The following is a 22,477-nucleotide window of genomic DNA, read 5'->3' on the forward strand; positions in this document are numbered from 1 at the left end:
CAGACCAGTGTGTGGACCCCAACTAAGCAGAGCACGTCCCAAACATCGTTGTCCTCTGCACTTCTCAATCCCTGTGTCCTTCACTGCAGCCCCCAGAATCACCAGCACCCAAGCCAGAGGTCTAGAAATCATCCTTGATTCTCCCCTATACCACTCAAATCCAGAGGCACGCTAACCTCGGCTGCTAAGCCTCGCCTCGGTCTGTCCCCCGACCTGGCCCACCAGCCTCCCACTTATCATGCCCTCAAGTGCCTGCAGGGCTCTCCTTGGCACTCAGTCCTGCCCCACTTGAGCCCACCCTCCCCCGAGAGCCACGGAGGTGTCACTCAGCCCTAACGTCGTGGCCTGGCATCCCCCTATCCCACCCAGCCCCCGATCTGCTTTCTGCAAAGCCCAGCTCTGGGCTCCCTGAGCACTGCATCTGGGGTCCCACTCACCCAGCCTCTGGCTTGCCCAGCGGTCATCCATTCAGCTTCTACATTGGAGTTCAGACAGAGCCTCTGTCAGGAAGCTGGCCTGCTCTCTCCACTCCGTCCCCAGAAAGAACTGCATTCCCCTCATTTCATCTCCTACCTGCTTCTGGGCGGCCTTTTGCTGCTGCAGCATAATTGGGGGCTTCCACATCTGTCTCCCCTGCTAGGCTGGGTGCTCCCCAAGGGGGAACAGCCTGTTTCATTCAGCCTGCATCGCCGTGGTCCAGCACAGGTATGGACAGAGAGGAGGCAGCAGCAGCTGTGTGCCAGCTGAGAGAATGACTGAAAACAAAGACATTTGCTTTATTTGTTTTCGGACAGTAGCACATCCTCTACTTCCCAAACACACGGCAGCCCCAAGCACAGAGACATCCATAGGCACCCAGGAGAAAATGGCTGTGGCCCAGGGGTCTGCGGACTGTGGTCCCATCACTGGTTCCTTCTTCAGAGCTCCAAGTCACCGCCAGGGCCAGGATGGAGGCCTGCTCCTCAACCCTGCAAAGGAGAACAGGTCACAGTTCAGTCATGGGCCTCTCTTTTGGGAACCCCGTGCATCCCCAGAGCCTCGGCTCTAAGAGGGCCCCCGGCCCTCGGGATGCCCCATGAGTGTGACTGTTCGATGGAAAGGGTGCCCCCCAGCTGGTCCCTGCAACCTGGGACTGTGCCTCTTCGTCTCCATGCCCACTCAGCACATGCCTCCGGTGGCCCATTAACAAGGAGCCTGTGCTCATCTGGCCGCCCTTACAGACAGGCAGGCAGGCCCCAGCCCAAGGCTGCTTCACCCCGCCAAGGTCTCCCCTGCCTTCTTACCTAACCACTCTGAGTTTTCTAAGTGAAACCAGTCAGAGAGCGGGCTCTGCTGTGTGAGAGCCTTCACCATCAGGCTGCGTCTTGCTGGAACCTGCCTCCAAGGCGCTGCCCACATCCACACGCACACACACATCCCCGGGCTTGGAAGGGACCACACAGGTGCCGGCAGGAGCTCTGGGGAGGCACCTCCTGGTGGTGGGCCTCTGATACCCACTCCCTGACTGCCAGAGATGAGGGCTCCTGCCAGCTGGTATTTTGAGAAGCAAATCGCTATCAGAGATCCCCCCGGCCCCATCCCGGCTCCACCAGGAGCCTTCTGAGGCAGAGGTGGGCAGAGGTGGGCAGAGGTGGGCAGAGGGCAGCAACAGGGTGCGCTGTGGGCACCGAGGGCCTCAGGAGTCGGTGGAACATGCTTCTCCCGAAGGAACGCTGCACACGCCGCGCAGTCGGAGCAGGGCTGGCCTCCGCTGCTGCCAGTTGCCTGGGCTCCAATTTAGGCTTTAATAACGCCAGGGGGTGGGGGCCGGGGAGGAGGGAGCCAGGCCTGGCAGTGCCCCAGAGCCTCTCTCAGGCGTGCTAGAGCTACAGAGAACACACTGGAGATAAATGCAATCTGTCTTCCTTCGTAATCACATTTTTGCCTCAGTGCAATGAAGATATATTGGTGAGATGTGTTTGTTAAAGATACATTCTGCTGGGGGCGGGGCGGAAAATTCTGTGGCCGTGGGGCCTGAAGGGAAAGATGGAGGGTAGTCGGGGGGCCGGGGCGGGGGGCGCAGAGGACTCTGCGGGGAATCAAGGAGGCCACAGCAGGACCCTAGGCCTCTCCCTCAGTAGAAAGTTAGGTGCACAGTGTGCAAGCCCGTGCCATGGTCCTCCGATCCCACCTGGGCAAGGGTTCTCGTGCTCGCCTTCACAAACACCTTGGTAGAAGTGAAGGGGCCCAAGAGGGCCACTTGTTCCCGTGGCCCACGTTTCGTGGTGCAGGGCCACTGGCCCGGCTCCGCTCTGCGCTGCAGGGACCGCCGGCAGGGTCTTTGCTGCTCAACTTGAAATTGAGCAAACAGCTTTGCATGCTCTACGGCGGGGAGGAAATGTGATCTCCCGAGCAGGCTTCACGCCTGGTGCCGCGCGGAGCTGCTGCTGGGCCCCGGGCTGTCCCAGAGCCCACTCTGGGCAGTGGGCGCTGCGGCTGGGCCTCAGAGCCCAGACGCGCACACTGCGCCGCACAGGGCCCGAGCTGACAGAAGAGTGAGGAGGGCTCTGGCGAGGCCGTGCTTTTGAGCAGGAGAGACACTCCGCCGGACCTAGCCAGACCGGACCTCCGGCCTCAGCCTTCCCGCCACCAGTACCCACAGCAGTTGTCTCCTACAGGGCACAAGGGGCTCTTCCACAGGAAGAAAGCCCCATCCTACAGCCCGTCTAGCAAACATGCCGGCCCTCTGGGGAGGTCCAAGTCAGGCGCCCCTAAGTGAACACCAGAGAGGGCCTGGGTCCAGCCTGGGGCAGTTACTGCTGGGCTTGGGAAGGGTGATGGAATTGTCTAGAAGAGGAACGGCAATGGGGGGAGGTGGGAGGACAGGATTGGGAGCTGGCTGGGAGGGTTAGGGGAAGAGGGCAAGACCTTGGGGCCAGCTCTCAGGGGAGGCCCACTGCCATCCTCACACATCCAGGACACCTCACCGCTGCCCTGCAGGAGGGCTGGGGGGTAGAATACCTGGGACCACCATGACCCCCTCCCACTCACCAGAGGCTGGGTGCTAGCCTGCCCCTTCAGACCCGCACAGAAGGGTGAGCCAAGAGGTACCCTTCGCTCCCTCATCCTGTCGGGCAGGCTGCACCTACTTTTCTACCTCCCTGAACCCAGAGGCTCTTCTCCTTCCTAGGACTGCCCCTGCCCTTTCCGTGACCCTGACCCTGCACCATGGGCCCTTCCCGTGAGCTCCTACTTCCAACTGCTCAAAGGTAAGAAGTGGGTGGCACAGGCAAACCCTTTACTAGGTGGTGGGACCCAGAGCTGCTCCCAGACCCGCTCCCGGATCCAGAGCTTACTCAGAGCCACTCCCAGACCTAGCCTGGTGGGGTCCAGGGCCCCTGGGCCCTCCTTTCCTAACCCGGCTATCCGAGGGCAGTCATGGGATCAGCTAGACATAACGTCCGAACCAGGAAGTGGCAGAGGAAATCAAAGTTCCTGACTCCGTCCCTGTGCACAAGGCAGAGGCCTCGAGGTCGGCATGTCTGACTTCGCAAAGACGGGCCGAGAGAGTCCGGCGTCGGCACCCAGCCCCCGTGCGCTCAGCAGCCCAGGCCAGGCGCAGGGCGAGGCCTTACCTTGTGAGCGGCGCTCACGCAGTGCTGGTAAGCCTTGACCAGGTCCGAGCACAGGAGTACTTCTTGTAGGTGGTCACGGTAGCAGCGGAGGATCTGGGCCTGCAGCCCTGAGCACACAGGCTCTGTCCGGCGGGGCCTGCAGGGACAGAGAGCAGCTGGGCCTGGGGTTCAGCCCCAGTGGGCACGGAGGGGATCCGCTCCCTCACTCAGCACCACCGCTGGGCACCTGGCAGCCATCAGCATCGGGTTACTCCTCAGAGAGAACCAAGAACACAGGGGGTCAAGGGCTGTCCACAGCGGCAGACGCCGAGGGGACCGGGCTGGGGCTGCGGGCTCCACAAGGGCTCCAGCCCCGCAGGAGAGGAGCCGAGGTGGCCGGCTGGAAGACCCCCGTGCCCACCCCCACTTGCTGCCTCGTAGGGCTCTTCCTGCCTAACGGGCACACCTGACTGTGACTGTGCCATTGCACACACCGCAGCTTTCTCATACAGAGGTGGTTAATCTGATCTCAGAACTAATATATGCGCAACGAAGAGAATGGGAAAAACCACAGAAGTGTCTAAAAACATACATAACATTTTTAGAACCTCACTTCCTGGAGATAACCTCTGCAGTGTTTGGGGGGGACCCTTTCTTCTTTTTTCTTTCTTTATCAGAGAAGGTTCAGAACCTATCAAAAAACGAGTCTGTTTTCTTTTCTCAAATATGAAACGAAAACCAAAGGAAATAGAGATTGTGCTGAAGTGCATCAGTGGCATCCCTGGGCCGCTCTGACCAGTCTGTCTCCTTCCCGACGCCTTCTATCGCCCCCTCTCCCTTCCGTCTCTCTCCGGCAGGAACACGCGCATGCAAGGTCTCACTCACGTGCACACACACACTCACGCTGCACGCCAGGCACCACCCTACTCATCCTTGTAACACCTCTGTGCAGTACGTGCTGTGATCTCTCACCTCCTGCTACAAGTCAGGAAACCGAGGTACAGAGGATGAAGTAACCTGCCCAAGGTCACCCGCTGAGAAGTGGGAAGGGGGGCAGATATTTACGAGGGTTTGGCTGCACTGTTTTCACAGATGGTTTTCAGGCCAGGTCCACGCCGGAACCTTTGCTGCCATAGAAGGAACCGTAGAAGGCACCTGACGTGGCCTTTCGGCATAAACACCACCTGTGGCCAGGGCACTTGACGGGAGTTGTAAAAATGCAGAAAGCCCCTCTTCAAGGCTCTCAGCAGTGAGAGGATCACTGTGGCGCTTGACACAGCTCTGCCCCCATCACCCGGCAGGGAGACTTGCAGGTTAATAATTCTCCCGGCCCGGTGTCTCGATATTTTAGAAATCCAGCCATGCAGTGGGTATGGAACGGGGCAGCACCATTATTATTTTAAGAGAACTCAAACAAACCGAGTTCGTCGGTAAAGAACAGCAAGCAGCGGAATGAATGCTCAGTGGCTTAGCAGGTCAGACACCCAGTATTGAACAGTCTCACTTTACCAGCCCGGAGGTGGCACTTTCGCTACCGCTGTGCCACCAATGATGCCACGCCGGGGCTGGGTGCCCCTGCCTTCCCCTGCACCGTCCCCGTGTGTTGGCTATCATCCTCAGGCCTGTTGTCTCACGTACGTGATGTGATTATGTGATGGAAGAAGCAGCCCGCCCGTTCCTGGGGTGGGGGTGGGGGGGGCGGAGAGCAGAGGGGACAGCTCAGGAGGCCGCACTGGCCTGGTTCTGCCCCAACAATGTGCAGTTCCATTGGGTTCTGAGGATGCAGGCATAGAGCCGAGGCCGGCCCTCTACTGCCATTCCATTCCAGTCCTTGATATCACCGCCCCGGTTCATGTCCATGGCATGGGCGAGATCTTAGGGATTTCCTACTGAGGACACACGGGGTCTCGTCTCAGCACTAGCCTCCCATCGTCACACAGGGCAGGAAGATGGGCTCCTAGGATTCAGCTCTTTCCTCTCGGAACCCTGGGACCCCTGCCACTGGATTCTGCCCGCCACCGCCCACAACTGGGGCACAGGTGGGGCACCTGCCTCGTCCCAATTCTTGCCGAAGGTCTCTCCATGCTTGTATTTAAAACTCTTTGACATTGTGGGCCTCTTAAAATGGATTTTCAGGGGCGCCTGGGTGGCTCAGTCGGTTGAGCATCCCAATTCGGCTCAGGTCATGATCTCACGGTCTGTGGGTTCGAGCCCCGTGTCAGGCTCTGTGCTGACAGCTCAGAGTCTGGAGCCTGCTTTGGATTCTGTGTCTCCACCTCTTTCTGCCCCTCCCCCACTCATGATCTGTCTCTCTCTCTCTCCCCCCCCCAAAAAAAATTTAAAAAATATATATTAAAAAAAATGGATTTTCAGCCTTTTGCTGGACATTTCATCTTGGGCAAATTCTCTCTACAACCATGCTAATTGCTTCACTCCCAATTGTTCTGATGTTCTCCCTTAGGATGCCGGGAACACACAGAGCTTTGCTTTGTGCCCTCCATCTCAACTATCTTCCCTTCTTTGTTTTACTCTCTTGTTCTCCGTCCTGGGGGAACACAGCTTATTCCTTCCCCATTCCAGACCTGCCCTTGGCAGGGTGAAGCCCATGAGACCACATCTTTTTTGTGGCTCCTTCCTGGTGTCTCTGTTGCTGTAGCTCCCAAAGGCACAGGCTTTATCGTACCCACTTTTGGACCCCCTGAGGCAGTACTCCCCATCACGTGAGCCCATGAGTGCCTGCTCCCAGCTGCAGCCCAGCCGGCCGGCAGGTACTCGGGGGGCATCTGTAGTTGGGGGAAGCACCGGGCTGAGTAGAGGCAGAGGTGTAGCTGTAAGGCTGTATGAGGCCTCCAGGTCTACGGGGAAACAAGACAGGTGGGGTCAGAGCCACCCGGGCCGGCTGGTTGGGCCGAGCTGTCCTGGAGCCACAGCACCGACCCCATGAGGCCTCACCCTCTCCAGATCTGCCACAGGGACACTGGCTTTCACTCTGCAGGCTGTAAAAGGGTAGAGCGGTTGTCTCCTATCTTGTCGCTTTCCTTCTGCCCCCGCTTCCTTCGGTTTCAGGTCCCTGGATGGAGGCCCCCGTGCATTTTGAGGGCAAACATCACAGAACCCCCCAGTAGGCTTCAAGTTCAGGAGAAAGTGGGCCACAGAGAAATCCATCCCCTCGAAACCAGGATCACCTCTGCAACTGCAGAGGCTTCTCTCCTCTGGGACTTATCAGGAACAATATGAGGAGACAGGATAGCAGGCAAATGTCAACTGGAAGAAATTTCACCCGTTTGCCTACAAAATGGCTCTGAATGGGAAGGCGGACAGGGAGAGCACAGCTCTCCAAATAAAAGGCTCTCTCTGAAGCAAGGTGGGGCAGGGCCTAGGGTCCGACCATTCATGAAATCCCCTGCGTTCTATCCAAGCACAGCCCCACCCTGCCCTGGGCCACACCAACCCTATTTACACTGCATACAAATCAGCACAGAGGCTGAGAAACATTCAGCTTATAAACAGCTGCTTTTTGAATGCATAAAAAATGTATCCACAACTTTCCAGGGATTGAGAGAAGTCCAGCTGCCCTAAGAGGTGTTCACTGCCACAAGTATGCCCTTTGCACATTTAGATCTAATGGTCCACGTGGCTTTGAAGGGGTTAACGTCACCCAGGGCAGAAGGCTAAGAGTGCATTGCTAAGGAAGGCAGCTCTCCTCTCTGGCCCTTACTGTCCTCAGCTGTAAACTGGAACACTACCCGCCCTGGGCTAACGAAGGCTCGACAGGCATGTGCATGACAGTGTGTGTCGTGAAGGGCCGCTCTCACCAGCAGCTTGGCTGTCAGTGGGGCAGGGGTAAGGCTGGGGAGGGAGGAGAGCTGAGGAAGAGAGGCCAGTGTTACTGGTGGCACTTGGTAAAGAGTGAAGACAGGAGGCTTTGGGGCTGGGACTCTAGATGTCGGCTTGAAGGTGGGGCCTTGTCTGAACATGTCCCTCTCCCTGTAACCTAAGCTCTAGTGTCTTCCAGACCTTGCTCAGATCTTGTCCAGGTCTTGCTGGTGCCTATTTCCCCAGCAATCTTTTTCTTCTCTTCTCTTTTCTTTCTTCTTCTTTTTTTTTGTTTTTGTTTTTTGAGAGAGAGCAAGAGACCGTGCTCTCAAGCAGGGGAAGGGGAGAAGGAGAGGGAGAGAGAAAATCTTAAGCAGGCTCCACAACTGTGAGATCATGACCTAAGCCAAAATCAAGAGTCAGATGCTTAACCAGCTGAGCCACCCAGGCGCCCCTCCCCAGGAATCTCGAGGTACCAATCACAGTGCATCTTCTCCAAGGATCCAGCAGACCCATGAGCGTGGCACCTGTAGACCAGTGGGGAAAACACAGCTTTTGCCCCAAACCCGGGGCCAGGCTCTGGCTGTACCATTTCCCACTGTGTGGTCAGAGGTCAGATGGGGAAGAGGGCCCCCCACTGTGCAGACCTGCTCGAGACTCAGCACGTGGGGGTCAGTCCTCAACCCCAGTGTCCCGAACACTGGGGAAACAGGCTGAACGTTGCTTCCTCTGCACAAAGGGCTTCCACACCCTCCCTGCCCTGAGGGCTGGCTCGATGGCCACAGGCAGGGTGCATAATGAGCAGGAGGCAGAGACCAATGGACTCTAAGCCCTGCCCTGTTCACTCGGACAACAGGCCCGTGGAACCAACCAATCACCAGGGGCACCACACAGATGTCTGGGAGTGAGGGCCTCAGAAAGGCCAACAATGCCACAATGACTTCTGGGCATTCAGGATCAGGCAGCCCCCGCCCCCCATGCTGCCCACGAACCAGAGTTCTACCTCCTTGGTGGTAATAACATGTTTCCGTAAGAGCAGTGAAAAAGAACGTCAGAAAAAGGCAAAGTATTAGCCAGGAATAAGAACACGCTCCGCCCCCCTCCCGTCCCACGGCACCACGGTCAGGCCAACGAGGCCCTTGTGTGCTCCCCACCGCTGCCCAACTCTCTGAGAAGCAGAGTGGCTCTCACCACCGGGCACCACACACTGGGAACCCTCTACCTCTGGGCCGCCTGCTCCCCTCCCTTCCCACTCTGGGCACACAGGTTCCTTACTCCTTAACCTCTGCCCTGCAAACCTGCGAGCTAGCCCATCAATCACCCCTACCAAACCCGGAACTTCTCCTCCACCCACTGCCAATCCCCAGGTCTATTCCACAGTTTTCCCTAAGAGCTCAAGACTTCTGAATCCAACAGGCCCCTGGAGCCTTCGCTGCAGGCATCCCAGGTTGCCCTGACTCGCCATTTCCTTGATGGGATTCACCATCTAGCACAGAGGAACGCACTCCCCTTCCCTGGTTTCCTGCCTTGGTGAGTGGCTATCCCTCCGGCCACCCACCTTGGTGGAAAACCTGGATTCGTTCTAGATGTTTCCTCCTGCCTCCATTCTAGATGTCTCCCCCCGTCTTTCCAAATATCTCCCTTCACTCTACTGATCTCTTCCTACTCTCATTCTAGATATTCCTCCCACCTTCACTCTAGATATCTCTCCCACTTTCATTCTAGATGTCTCCCTGCCTTCGTTCGAGACTTCTCCCCTGCTTTCTTTCTAGATGTTTCCCCCACCTTCACCCTTGTAAATATCTCTTCCCACCTTCATTCCTTAATGTATCCCTTTTGCCTCTAAGTAAACCAGCCCTGCCTTTCTCCATTCAAACTGAAAACCGAAGATGCCTCCATTCGCCATCCCAAAGAGCTCAGAAACCCATTCTCCCACTTCTGGTGACCTAACCTACTCTTACCTGGGCACATCTAGATGCCACTTGCTGCTCTCCCTGCCCCCAACCACCCTCCACGGTCAGAGGTTTTTCATTCCCCTCAGATGTGGCATTGGGCCTCTGGCTCCTGTTTACAGAAGCCCTACCTGCCTGCCCATCTCCTGCCTCCCCCACCCCTCCCCTGCTCCAATTCTGAGCGGTGCCCATAGCAGACTCCCGTAGGCCTTCTCCTTGGGCATCATGATCCTTCTAGAGGGTCTCCCTGAGCTCCGAACAGCCTCTTCTTTGCCCCACCGCCTTCCCTCCCCCATGCCACCCCCTCGAGTCACATAGTCCATCAGTGCCCCAAGGGCACTGCCAGCTTCACACACCTTTCCACAGGCCCTCCATCAGCAATTCCTGCTCAACCCCAGTGCCTGAGCGGCCTCTCCTACTGGCCTTTCTCCCTTATACCTTCACTATTCCACTCTGTCCACCAATACACTCATTTTTCTAAGAAGTTGAACACCATTTCAGACCCAAACCACCTGTGCCCCTTATGTCCCTCTCAGCCCACCCTCCTTTCCAAGAAGCACTGCCCAGGACTTCCCCTCCTACCCCTCACCCCTGGCCCCCAGGTCAGCCTCATCAGGCTCGTCTTACTCAGGGTGGTCACGACAGCCCTGCTACGGCCAGCAACACCGTTCATTCCCTGAGGCCCTCTCCCTCTGCTCCCTGGAAGCTCCATCCGTGACCCCTGCTCTCCCCACAGCACTCGGCTCACAGGCCACGCTCCACGCCAGAGCTCAGCAGGTCACAGGGCCCAAGCGGGCCTGCTGCTTGCTCCTGCACCCTCCTCCTCCTGCACGCTTACCTTGGGAGACGGCATCAGCACTGACGAGACTAGCTGGACGCCCAGGAAAGGAAAGTCACCCCTGCCAGGGCTCACTCCCACCTCCCCACCACGCCAAGCTGCCCTAGGCTTTATCTCCCAGAAGCTCCTCATCCAGTCCCAAGTCCCCATCATTATTTAAACAGCTACTTAAACTCCTCCTTACCTCTGGCCCATCTTCTCTACTGCAATTGGTGATTTTTCTAGAACACAAAGCAGCCCAGATTTCTAAAACGCCAAGCCAGTTTAAAAACCCATTTCTTGGGTGATTACCAGAAAGGAATCTGTGCTAATCATTATTTCATTTAATCACCAGAGGAAACTTAGAAGGTGGGAACGTTACTTATTTTTTTAATTTTTGTTAAATGTTTATTTACTTTTGAGAGAGAGAAAGAGAGACAGAGCACGAGTGGGGGAGGGGCAGAGAGAGCAGGAGACACAGAATCGGAAGCAGGCTCCAGGCTCTGAGCGGTCAGCACAGAGCCCGATGCGGGGGCTCGGACCCACGAACCGTGAGATCATGACCTGAGCCGAATTCGGACGCTCAACTGACTGAGCCCCCCAGGCGCCCATTTACTTACTTTATCTTAAATGAAGAAACAGCGGCGCAGAGAGACCCAGCAGCTTGCTCATGCTTCACGTGTAATAAGCAGGAGCAGCAATCGGGTTTGAGCCTTACTCTAGGCCCGCTGGCTCACTGTGTTCCCGTGGTCCTTGCGCAACCCCCATGTGCCCTGGTACCGCCATCTGTCATCCGTGTTGAGCCGTGCAGTTGATATTACCATGCCACTAGCCTGAACGCCCTAAGAAGGCAGGCAGTGTCCCCAGCACCTCACAAGCTGAATGCGGGTATCAGTCTCAGGCCTCAGCCTCTCGGCCTTGCTCTCGTTTCCCCCAAGACACAGGGGAACCAGTTGGAAGCACCCAGAACGTGGCTTGGGGACCTCGTGGCTCCTGTCTGTGCCTGTTACTTCTCTCTGGTCTTGTTCCCCCCATCCACGGGGCAAACCTTTAGTGGCCTTCCCTGTCTGCAGGAACCTCCTCGATATGCCCACTGGATTCTGACACGTCTACCTGTCTGTCTCCACACAGGGGCTGGAGACCCCAAGGCAGGTCCAGAGCTGTGACGCCACCTCAGATGCCACCTCAGATGACACGGATGAAGCGATGCACCCACGGCAGCTTCTAGCACCCTCCACTTCAGTCCAGGCCCTCGCTGGCCAGGGAGGCGGGGTTTGGGCACAGGATTGAGCCTGGGCAAGCACGAGCCCCTCAGCCTCATGGACCAGGGCTGAGTGAAAGGTCCAGGGCTGAAACTGTGCCTCTGCAGGGAGAAAAAAAACCCTGGGCCTCCAACAGCCATGGATGGCCATGGCCATGGCCCAGGGGGAAACAGACCCTCACGTCATCTGAATTTCTCGATTCATGGAGAGGGACTGGTTTTAGCTTTCCTGTAGCACAAGCTTTGGCTTAGGTTAGCTAGGATTGAGTGTCTGTCACTTGCAGACCAGGATGCTGTCTAGAGAAGACAATGTGGATGGAATGTGGGGTCACGGGCTCCTGAGAACTCTGTGTACACATGTGTGGGCCAGTGGATTGGAGGGCCTCCTGCCAGAAGTCACGTCCTTCTCAGAAGGAACCTCAGAATGCAACATTAATTGGCAACAGGGTTGTGGCAGATATAGTTAGTTAGGATGCGGTCATTCTGGGATCTAGGGAGGACCCCTAATCCATATGGCTGGTGTCCCCATAAAGAGAGACACAGACACACAGGGAGAAAGAAGGCCATGTGACGACAGAGGCACAGACTGGAGTGATGTGCCTACAAGCCAAGGAGCTCCAAGGCCTGCTGGCGGTGCCGGAAGCCTGGAGACAGGCACAAAAGCTGGTCTTGTTTAAAGACTCCCAATTTGGATTCTTTGTCACAGCAGCTCCAGGAAATGCACGCTGTCAGTCCTGCAGGAAAGGGTCTGACCTAGTCTCCGGAGGCAGAGCTGGGAGTGCCGAACGGCAGGGGCAGTTGGTGGGAGGCAGGTGAATCGCTAGTTACCTTCTAACCAAGAGCAACGTGAGCTCCTCTGCAACAGACGGCTCCTGGACCACAGCAGCCCACTCTGATGAGTATCTACCAAGTGCCAGGCTCTCCGGTCCGCACAGTGCCTCTCACCCTGTGAGGTCACCTCCAGTCAGAGAACCGGGCTCCTCTGCCTTGCTTCATCTAATTGACAAGTAGAGAGGCCATAATTCATGACCAGGTCTGCAGAGCTCTTCCCCATGCTCCTGGGTGGAGGATCAGGCTATTTGGGGGGGGGGGGGTAGCAGGTAGGGATGGGGGTGACAAAGGGTAGGTTTCTAGCTCAGTAAACAGCACAGGTGGAAAATTCAGCTTCCTCTGAGATGACATCTGGGCAGGCCTGCGGTCCTGGTCATTCTGAAACCAATACCTGCCAGAGCCCGCCACGTGCCAGGTCCTAAGCAAAGCCACCACAAACCTGCGAGCTGGGCGTTGCTGTCCCATTCCATAGATGGGACCACGGAGGTGAGGTGATTTGCCCAAGGTCACACAGTGGTGAGAGGGAGCCAGGGCAAGAGCCTGGGGTGTTTGGCTCCACAGCTGTGTTCATTTTAGCTCTATTCTGCCTGTGGAAAATTCCCAAAACTTCCCAAAGAAGAAACAACCAAGCGTCCAAAATGAAACACCAGACACTTGCCCCAAACTACGGGGATGGCAGGGTTGTGGAATGGAGCCGGAAGCTGGCGGCTCAAAGCAGGGAGTGGGGGAGGGCTGGCAAGGGGGGAGGGCTACGAGGCATGCCACGCCCACAGGAAGAAGAAGGGGGGGATGATGAATGCGAGGCTCCGCAAAGCTGATGACAAAGAGCAGAGTCAACTGGAAAGGTGGCAAGGAGAAAGGAAAGGAAAGGAAAGGAACAGCCCCACCAGAGAAGCCAGCTTCAGGCAGGGCGGGGCCAGCATCTCCCTTCGTGGGTGACCCGAGCAGAGTCACCTCCACCTGGAAGCTGGCAGGGAAGGTCCCGTGAACAAACCCAGCAGGCTCTTAGGCCTGAGCGCATGCAGTGTCCTCACATGCGCAGTCCCAAGCCTCTGTGTACTCTTATTTAATAAATGAAATCTCATCAACTTATCCTTCTTCCATTATCACTGCTGACATCAATCTGATAATATTGGCCTGGTGTGGAATTGGGCTATTATATGTCCTCCTGATATTTAATTTCAGAGAAACATCGGCAGGGGGTGAATATATGGAGCAGGCTTTTTATTACAGGCAGCAGTAAGGAGATTCCAAGTGAATTAGACATTCATCTTCGTCAGGTCCAATCTAGCTGTTCAGGAGAGGGTTTTGTTTTAACCGTGGCTGGGGCTGAGGTGCTGACGAGACCAGCTGGTGACCAAGGACTTGGTTAACCGGCTGCTATCGACGATGTGCCATTCAGCCCGGGGAAGTGGAGCCCAAAGATCCTGCCATCGATCAGCCTGCCACGCGGGATCACTATCAGCTGCTCGAAGCTGGCCTCCAGCTGCCCCCATCCCTCAGGCGGGAGGCAGCTCTTCCGGGAGCCAGGCCTAGCGAGATGGCCCTTCCGCGGAGAGCAGAGGGAGAGCTCTGCTCCCAAGAGGAAAGGAAACACAAATTGGCCCCTGGCTGCCTTTCAGTCCATGAAGGAGAGGCTGCCCGTGACAGGATTCTTCCCAGGACTATCACTTCACACACACACACACACACACACACAGAGCAGTGGGGAAAGGGCTGTGCCTGGCTTTGTGCCCACTTCCCCCCTGGGATCCCTCCTGAGTTCTGGACGTGTGGGATGGACATGGGCGGGTGCCCTCTGGGTGTCTGCGATCAGGGAGGATCCAGCAGGCTTGCAGTGTCTGAGGAGGGCCACATCAAGACCACCTGGGGCTGAAGAGCTTTCTGGCACCGCTTCTGCCCACGAGAGAGGCCCATAGCATGGTCCTTCAGCGGCCATGGCCCTGGCGTGGGGCTTCTGCCTGGGGCGGAATACATAGTCGTCGGCGCTCAGGGCTGCTGGAGGCTTTCAGGACACACCCTGTGCCAGCTCGGCACTCACCAGAGGGGGAGACGGCATCGAGGAGTGGGTGGAGGGCCCCCGGGACCCCTGGTCCCGAGCAGCCCCTCCCTTCCCACACCTCTCTGAGCCCTTGCTACCTCGCCCCTGGGCAACTTCAGAGGTGTCCTGGCTGACCTCCCTCCCTCCCTCAGGTCTGCCCCTCCAGCCCACCTCCTTGCCAACACCAGCGGGAGGCCTAGGAATTCCCATGGAAGGGAGGCCAGGCTTGCCCTCCCAGCTCTGTGCTCAGCCCTGCCATATGTATCCACGATCGAGGCTCCCAGAACCTACGCAGACCAACCTCACAGCAACGCTTCACTGGGAACCAAGATCCCCCTCACACGAGGGTCCAAGAGCCACCAGCCTTCATTGGCCATCTGCCCCTACCGCCCCCACCTCTCTCTCCTCTCACAAAACCCCACCGGCTGACCCAGTAAACAAACGGCACTTCCTTCAGTCAAGGATCAACTATTTGCCGAGGGCCTGCAGTGCACCAGACCCTCAAGGGACCAAGCCACAGCCCTACCCCCAGAGACCCCCACTTGCCTACATCTATAAGGCCCAGAGGCAGGGCCAGCCCCTCCCTGTGGCACCTAAGCCACCAGCCTTGAGAGGAGGTCAGCCTCCTGCTGCCTGAAGACCCTGAGACAGGCCCCTTCCGGGGAACACTGAGTCACGTCAAGACCCCCCCACTTCTGGTTGCTTCCAGATCCACAATGGCCCTTGCCCCTTGGGAGATGAGACTACCACCGGCCATTGGAGGGGACACACAGAGAACTGCAGGGTGAAGTGGGGACACGCCAGGAAGGGAGGAATGGGACCTGGGGAGGGGAGGGTGCTGATCGCCAGTCAGCTGGGACAGCTGGTGGAGGCTGTCATGCTGCATCGGCACAGGGTGCGCTGCAGAGAAAGGGGCCCAGGGCCTGGACGGAGGATGCGTGGCCTGTTCACCCGTCCCTGGCAGTCTGTCCCCAAGTCACTGCGGTGAGGGGATGCCAGCACCTGGGAACATCTGGGGTGGCTATTTTTCGCAGGCCAGGCCTGTGGGAGGTGCCACCACGGAGATGGGCTCCCTGAGCCCACGGGAGGGGTCCAGGCAGTGTCTTTGACCACAGAGCCCAGGGGAGCCAGACACAAAGAGGCGGTAGGCATCTCTGGTGGTGGCCGACTGGCCGAGGCGTCCCTGGGACCGAGACACTGGGCAGTCTGGTCAAGTCTTATTTGGTTCGCACAAGTAAGAAGACCCTCAGTCTGATGAAGACAGATTTGACTGCAATTACCCTAAGAGAGCACAGGCAAGTCACAGCCCTTCCTGATTCCGAGACCTGAGCCCCTTCCAGAAGAGTTCCAGGCTACCGTATACTGACCAGGGGAACCACGTGGCATTTGCAAGAGCAGAGAAGAGGCAGAGCTCCTGCAGTGGGGGGATGGGGGGGTAGGGGACCTGCAGCAGCTCCTGGCCAGCTCCTACCGCCACCCACTCGGCCCACGGAGGTGGAGACGGCCCGGTGGAGTCTCTCGGAGAGTCCCGAGAATTCCAAAGCTTCCCCACAGCTCCTGCTTGAGGTTGAGATCTTCCGAGGCTGTCCTCTGACCTCCAGCAGTAGTGCTGACCTCCTACATCTTCTTCCAAAGCTGGTGAGCCTCTGGATCCTGTATGGAACCCTCTATGCCCAGAACACACGTAGTGCTTGTTTTCCTGACTAGTCGCTGAAGGATGTGAACCCCCTCTTCTCAGGCCCCTTCCCACCCCGTCCCCTTTTTGGTTTCACTCCAGTCCCTCGACTCTGTCTTTGTCACAGCTGTCACTGTCATGAGTTTGCTTGTCTGGCTGCACACCCATCATCCATCCATGCATGCATCAGCCTGGGCACAGTTTCTAGGAGGCATGTACTATCAAGGGCAGTGTGTGTGTGCTGGGGGCGGGGGGGGGGCTGCTCTCATGCAGCCCCTAACACAGCAGAGCAGAAACACCTGGAACAATAATCAGAGAGTTATAAAAACTGGCGGGGGGTCAGCCTGGTGAGTTGAGGGGACCAGAGGAAAGAGAGGCGGCCTGGAGGCCAATGGGCCTCCCACTTGGGTCCACAAAAGTGGAGGGCGGCGTCCTGCTTACCCTGGCTTCCCAATCTCATGGGAACCTGTTCTCACTTCTCTGTGTCCTCTGTCCTAAGACTACGCTGGCTTCCAAGCCCTTCCCCAGCCCCTCCGCTGCACCTTCCACTCTGCCCAGGGTGACAGACAAGTACCTGGACGGTGAGCCAGTCCCCAGCCTGGCTCCTACTGATGGAATCCAGCGCCTTTCCTATGGTGCCCAAAGCCCTCCATGATCTGCCTGCTTCCCTATGGGGACTCTTGCAACACCCTTTGGCCACCGTCTCTGCTCTAACACGGGGGGCCTGCTGCTGTCTCTGGAACACGCTGGTTCTCTTGGGCCTCTGGGTCTGAGCACACATGACTCGCTCTGCCTCCACACCCCTGCTGTCAACATTAGGTCCCTGGTCACCAGGCTGCCTGGCAGATCCATCCATCTGCACGGCCCAGCCCCATCCCTATTTGCCGCAAAGCCCCCTGCCCATCAGGAAGACCGAGGTTCTTCTATGTGGGAATGGCAGTGCTATAAATACCAGTTGGGGGCCTACTGTGTGTCCGTGCCACCTGCAGCCTGTCTGGAGCCTGTCCGCGTGATCCACAGGACGCAGAGCTGTCATGGCACACGCTTCTGTTTCTTCTCTGGCCTGTAAACTCTTCTCATTGCTCATTTATTCCCAGTCCTTGCTGATGCTGCATACAGCAGGTGCTAAATACGTAAGAGGTGAGAGAATGCCCTCTGGGCCATGTGTCCCCAGTCTGTACCTTGGCTCCCACCCTTCCTTCTCTGGAACACCCTTGTCCCTCAAGGCACCACACAAACACCACTTCTGCAGGGACCCGGCCAAGGCACCCACTAATCCCCAGCAGACCCATGGTGCACTTCCTGCTTGCATGGGTGCCCATATCAACCGAGGTCCTCTGCCGGCATGCTGCCTGCCCCCTTCTTCCCCCCCGTCCCCTCTGCCTGGAAGAAAGCATTCCCAATCCAGTGTGGCCTCTGTTCCGTGGCCCTGCTCACCTGTGACAAGCACCCATGAAGGAGCTGAACAGCTGTGGTCAGACCTGTGCAGAGCTGTCTCCCCATGGGGCTGGGAGTGCCTTAGGGCAGGAACCACAGCTTATTACCTTTGTTTGCACGGGTCCTCATCTAATGCTGAGTGGGAAGCAGATAATCCATAAATCAGTTGAGATAGCCAGAGCATCAATAATGAAGTCTCTGGAGCTCCATCTCCTAGGTTCTTGGGGCAGAGACCATATCCTCCTGACCTGCTAGATGTCTGCCCGGTCTGGCTTGGTGCTCCATAACCTGGCAGGCAGGCCCTGGACCATCTATTCTGAACTTCTTTAAAGACGTGTGTACCTGTCCTGGGCCAGGCTGCGTTGCTTTCCGGCTGTCCCCTCATCTTTGCTGCTCACGAACACAGTTCGTTTTCCATTGCTAGCCTCCCTCAGGTCCAGCCTGGGCCACAGCTTGCCACCCGCCTGTCCTCAATGACTCCTTCTTAACCACCACAGGCTTGGGGGAAGCCTTCCAAGGGCCTGGCCCTCGCTGCTCTTTGAGGCTGGAGTCCTGGCCCTATGAGTGGGATCTGCACGGCCCCAGGACATCTTTGTAGAGGTCAGGTGCTCGACACTGACCACAAATGAACAAGCCAGACAGCTTCCCTTTGGGGGCTTGGAGGGACCACACATTGCGTTCCTGCCTGTCTAGGCCTTGACCATGGCCACCTTCCACAGCCACCAGTAGAAGTAGGGTGCCATGTGGGAATGCCAGCACTTTCCCCTTCAGCCTGTCACCTGAGTGTACGAATAGGGTTTGCAGTGTTGTGTGCTCTGGTGAGAGGGCTGACCCTCCACAGGTGACACAGGGACAGGGAGGGGAGAACTGAACCTAGACCTGTCACGTGAGTCCCAGACAGTAAGCAAGCCTGGGGCAACACTCTGGCCACACCTGCTCCTCCCTGGGGGCCTTCCCTGCAGGTGCCCCTCAGGGTCTGGCCAATCCTTTCCCCATTGGTTTCCTGTATTCCCCCTCCACATGAAACCCGAACTGAATTATTGAGCCTACCCCAGCCCCCAACATGCGTCTGGGCTACTTACTGTCACCGGCCGCCTCTATCCCCACACACCTGGCCTGGGCCTCAGAAACACCCTCCGGGTCTTTTCTTGCCTTGCCTCGTGTTCAGCCTGCACAGGCCACATTCTCCCTCCTACCACCACTGGAAGTGCCTCCCACCAGGGGGGCCTCCTCGCTCCTGCTCCCCTCCCCCTCCAGAACAGTCCCACAGGTAGGCCATGCGGTACCTGTAAAGGTAAGTGATAACTCGGAACCTAATTTCCTTCACCCACTCGCACACAGTTCTTTTCAGGGTTGTCCTTTAAACAGTAGAAATGTTTTATCAGCTGAACTCTTACACATCATCTCGGTGAATATGCAGATCAATAGGGGGTGCTCCCCGCGAGTCCTTTCCCTCCCCCCGGGGTCTCCTCAAGCACAGTCAGAAACTAAATGGCACAGATAATCACGAGGGCCTCCTATGGCCAACTCTGGGTATTCTGAGCAGGAACCCCCAGACACTGGGCCTGCTTCACTGTGAGGGAGACAAGAAGGATGGCGGCCCCACCTCTGCCAGTGACAGCAGAGGAGGCAAAGGGGTCCCTCAAGGGGTCACCTTTCCCTGCACCTCAAATGTCGCCATGGACAAGAAGGGTACTGTTGGCAGTATGTTTTTCATGCACCCAGAAAAATCAGTAGCCTCATTCTCTAAAGCCACCTCTTGGCTTTGGGCCAGGGCTCACTTCTTTTGGTGTGAACACAGAGTCGGCCCTGGGTTACTGGAATCCGGTGAGACCTCGGAAAGAAGCTGATCCAGGGTGAGGAAGCCAAAACAAGCAAGGGGGAGAGGTGCGGTGGCAGGGGGGCTATGCCTCTGTGTCCTAACTCCTATCACCGCAAGGATGCTGAAGGACTGCAGCTGTTCTCAAAAAACAAACAATGGGCACCTTTTCCTTCAGCCTTCCTTTGCCCACCCAGCAGAAGTTGGAGGAAGGGCTGGCGAGGAGGAGTCATTGGGCAATAGTGGTGGCAGTGTGCCACTGGGGCAGTGGGTGGGGACGCAGAGGTGGTGGGCAGAAAGGCAGCCAGAACGGTTGGGAGGTTGGTAGAACGGAGCACAAAGTTCAGTGATCAAGCAAAGAAGTATACATGTTTAGGAAAACAGGAGCCTGGCCTCTTGTGCTCTGAGAAAGGACCTCTAAACATGGAGAGGCTACGAAGAACCCTAGGTACTGGAATTAGAGATATCAACACAAACTTTATATACAGAGACAGGTAAGTACATCTTACAGGTGTATGCATATGTGTATGTATACTTATTAACATACATACAAGTACCTACAGGGGCTTGTGCATAATACATGTATTCCTACTTCTATCTACTGAGAGCACCCAGAAGCACTGACACCCCAGTAAGAATGGGCATACCCAGTGCCCACATCCTGGTTTCTAAATACCATTCTCCAGTAAAAGCAACAGGGCTCCTGAGAGAAGTAGCTGATTCCAGGGCCGGGACCGAGAAAGAACAACAGTCCTGGAATACCTTGTGCCACAAAGTCAAGAAAGGCTTAGAGAATGAAGAGATGTGTCGAAATGACAGAAGAATCTGTTTGAAGGGCCAAATCTAAGATGTTTTGAGCATCAGGTTAATAAGAATATTCATTACAACATAATGAGTAATTGTGAATCCTGGATTCTTCACTAATATCAACAAATAAGTGAGTGAGTATCTAAGTGGGGGAGAAGGGAAAACTTCCTTTAACAGAGTGTCAATTCATCAGTGTAGGAGAAACAATGGAAACAAATAATCACCATTTGGCAACTGTTACTGTGGTGGCTGATTCCGATGAGAGTCGTCTTTGGCAACTAAGTTTGCAGGGTCTGATGAGGATTTGGATACTGGCGTACTATGGGGCATCTCCCCACAAGATACTGATCAAATACAAAGGGAAAAAAGTGCAGCCTTTGCAGCAGAGGGACCAGGCAGAGGCCACTGTGACTGAGTCAAGGTCAACATCACTAGTGACAGGAGGAGAGGCACCATTTTGAGGTCTTCCTGTGAAGAAAGCACAGCTTGAGTCTGGTCATGAGGAAGTCCCGGGTAGACCCAGGTTGGGGTCACCCTACAGAACAAAAGGCCTGTATTTAAGACCGCCGAGGTCATGAATGACAGGGAAAGAGTAAGGAAATGTTCCATGCTGAAGGTCACCGATGACACGTGACAAGTAGGTGCAGTACAAACCCCTGGGCGGGATCCTGGACCAGAAAGAAAAAGGGGCAGCTGGGCAGCAGGCGAGATGTGCATGTGGTCTGGGACTGAGTTGGTGCAGCATCCTGATCGGAAGGGGTGTGTGGGGGTCACAGAGGATGTGTCCTTGGGGGGCACCTGAAGGACGAGGATACTTGGGGCCAACAGGTCACCAGGTCAGAGGAAGGCAATATTGTTATCTAGAGAGAAAAGTAATGACACAAACTCTAACGTGTGAACAGTTGGGCAAACTGGGTTAAGGAGACATAGGAATTCTTTGTACTGTTCTTGAGAACAATCGTTTACAATGATTTTAAAATAAAACAGACACAATAAGGATGGTGATTTGGGAGGGCTGAATGCATTCAAAAGGATGTACTTGTCCCCAAAAAGCGCCCCACCAGACTTTCTTGTTTTCTTCCTTTCCCCCTAGTTGGGGGGGGGGGGGGTGGTAGGGGAAGTTTGGCAAAAGGATTCTAAATTCATCTGAAAAAACAAACTGGAAAAAGATCATCAAGGTAGAAGAACTTGTTCTGCTGGATATTTGTTTAAAAAAAATTTTTTTTAACTTTTTTTTTTTTTAATTTATTTTTGAGACAGAGAGAGACAGAGCATGAATGGGGGAGGGGCAGAGAGAGAGGGAGACAGAATCGGAAACAGGCTCCAGGCTCCGAGCCATCAGCCCAGAGCCTGACGCGGGGCTCGAACTCACGGACCGCGAGATCGTGACCTGGCTGAAGTCGGACGCTTAACCGACTGCGCCACCCAGGCGCCCCCCCAAAAAAATTTTTTTTAACGTTTATTTATTTTTGAGACAGAGAGAGACAGAGCATGAACAGGGGAGGGTCAGAGAGAGGGAGACACAGAATCTGAAACAGGCTCCAGGCTCTGAGTTGTCAGCACAGAGCCCGACGCAGGGCTCGAACTCACGGACTGCGAGATCGTGACCTGAGCCGAAGTCGGCCGCTTAACCGACTGAGCCACTCAGGCGCCCCTATTTGTTTTAAATAACAGTGCTGCATCATGTGCTTTAAATATATTTAAAATGTGCAGGACTGGCCTTGCAAAAGAGTCTAGACCCAAGGACTTTAGCATATGATTGGACAGAATTTTAAATTCTGGGGACAAAGGACTCCCTTTCTGGGGGGGAAAAAAAGGTGGACTGTACTTCACATTTTACACATAAATAAATCACGGCGGGGGGGGGGGTCATTTGGGGCAACAATTTAATGACAGAAATAAAAGCCTAGAGGTACTAGTCCTAAAAACATAGGTGTCGGGGGAGAAAGGCCTTTGTAATGCAAGTCACAGATAGAAAAATGAACAATAAACACACTGGATCCCTATCCCCAAATCAGCTTTCGAAGGGCAGAATATTAAACAGGAAAACAGCCATAACAAAAATGAACAAGATTATTAACACTATCAGACAGAGACCTTTTAAGAAGGAATAATAGGGAGAACATGGGCAAAGGCCACACATGAGCACCCAACAAAAGAACAAAAATGGCCAGTAACACATAAAAAAGGGTTTAACCGAATAGTTGAAGACAGGAGGAACTTTAATTTTTTTTTAATGTTCATTCATTTATGAGAGACAGAACATGAGCAGGGGAGGGACAGAGAAAGAGGGAGAATCTGAAGCAGGTTCCAGGCTCTGAGCTGTCAGCACAGAGCCCGACGTGGGGCTCGAACCCACAAACTGCGAGATCATGACCTGAGCCCAACTGACTGAGCCACCCAGGCACCCCACAAGGAGCTTTAAAAG

General features: G+C 55.7%; 1 protein-coding gene across 3 annotated transcripts in view; it reads right to left on the reverse strand.

Annotated features, from left to right (window-relative positions):
- Nucleotides 1-752: 752 nt before the first annotated feature.
- Nucleotides 753-22,477, reverse strand: part of CHCHD6 (coiled-coil-helix-coiled-coil-helix domain containing 6) — a 251,531-nt gene continuing 229,806 nt past the window's right edge. For 2 of the 3 annotated variants that reach the window (XM_006929038.4, XM_019825159.2), the window contains exons 7-8: nt 3,615-3,750; nt 753-968 (exon numbers count right to left, since the gene is read on the reverse strand). In XM_006929038.4, coding sequence (XP_006929100.1) covers nt 963-968; nt 3,615-3,750 — 142 coding nt within the window. In that variant the 3' untranslated portion in view covers nt 753-962. The other variant, XM_045052045.1, reaches the window with a different exon arrangement.

Source organism: Felis catus, chromosome A2 (assembly GCF_018350175.1).
Source record: "Felis catus isolate Fca126 chromosome A2, F.catus_Fca126_mat1.0, whole genome shotgun sequence".
Classification (NCBI taxonomy): Eukaryota; Metazoa; Chordata; class Mammalia; order Carnivora; family Felidae; genus Felis; species Felis catus.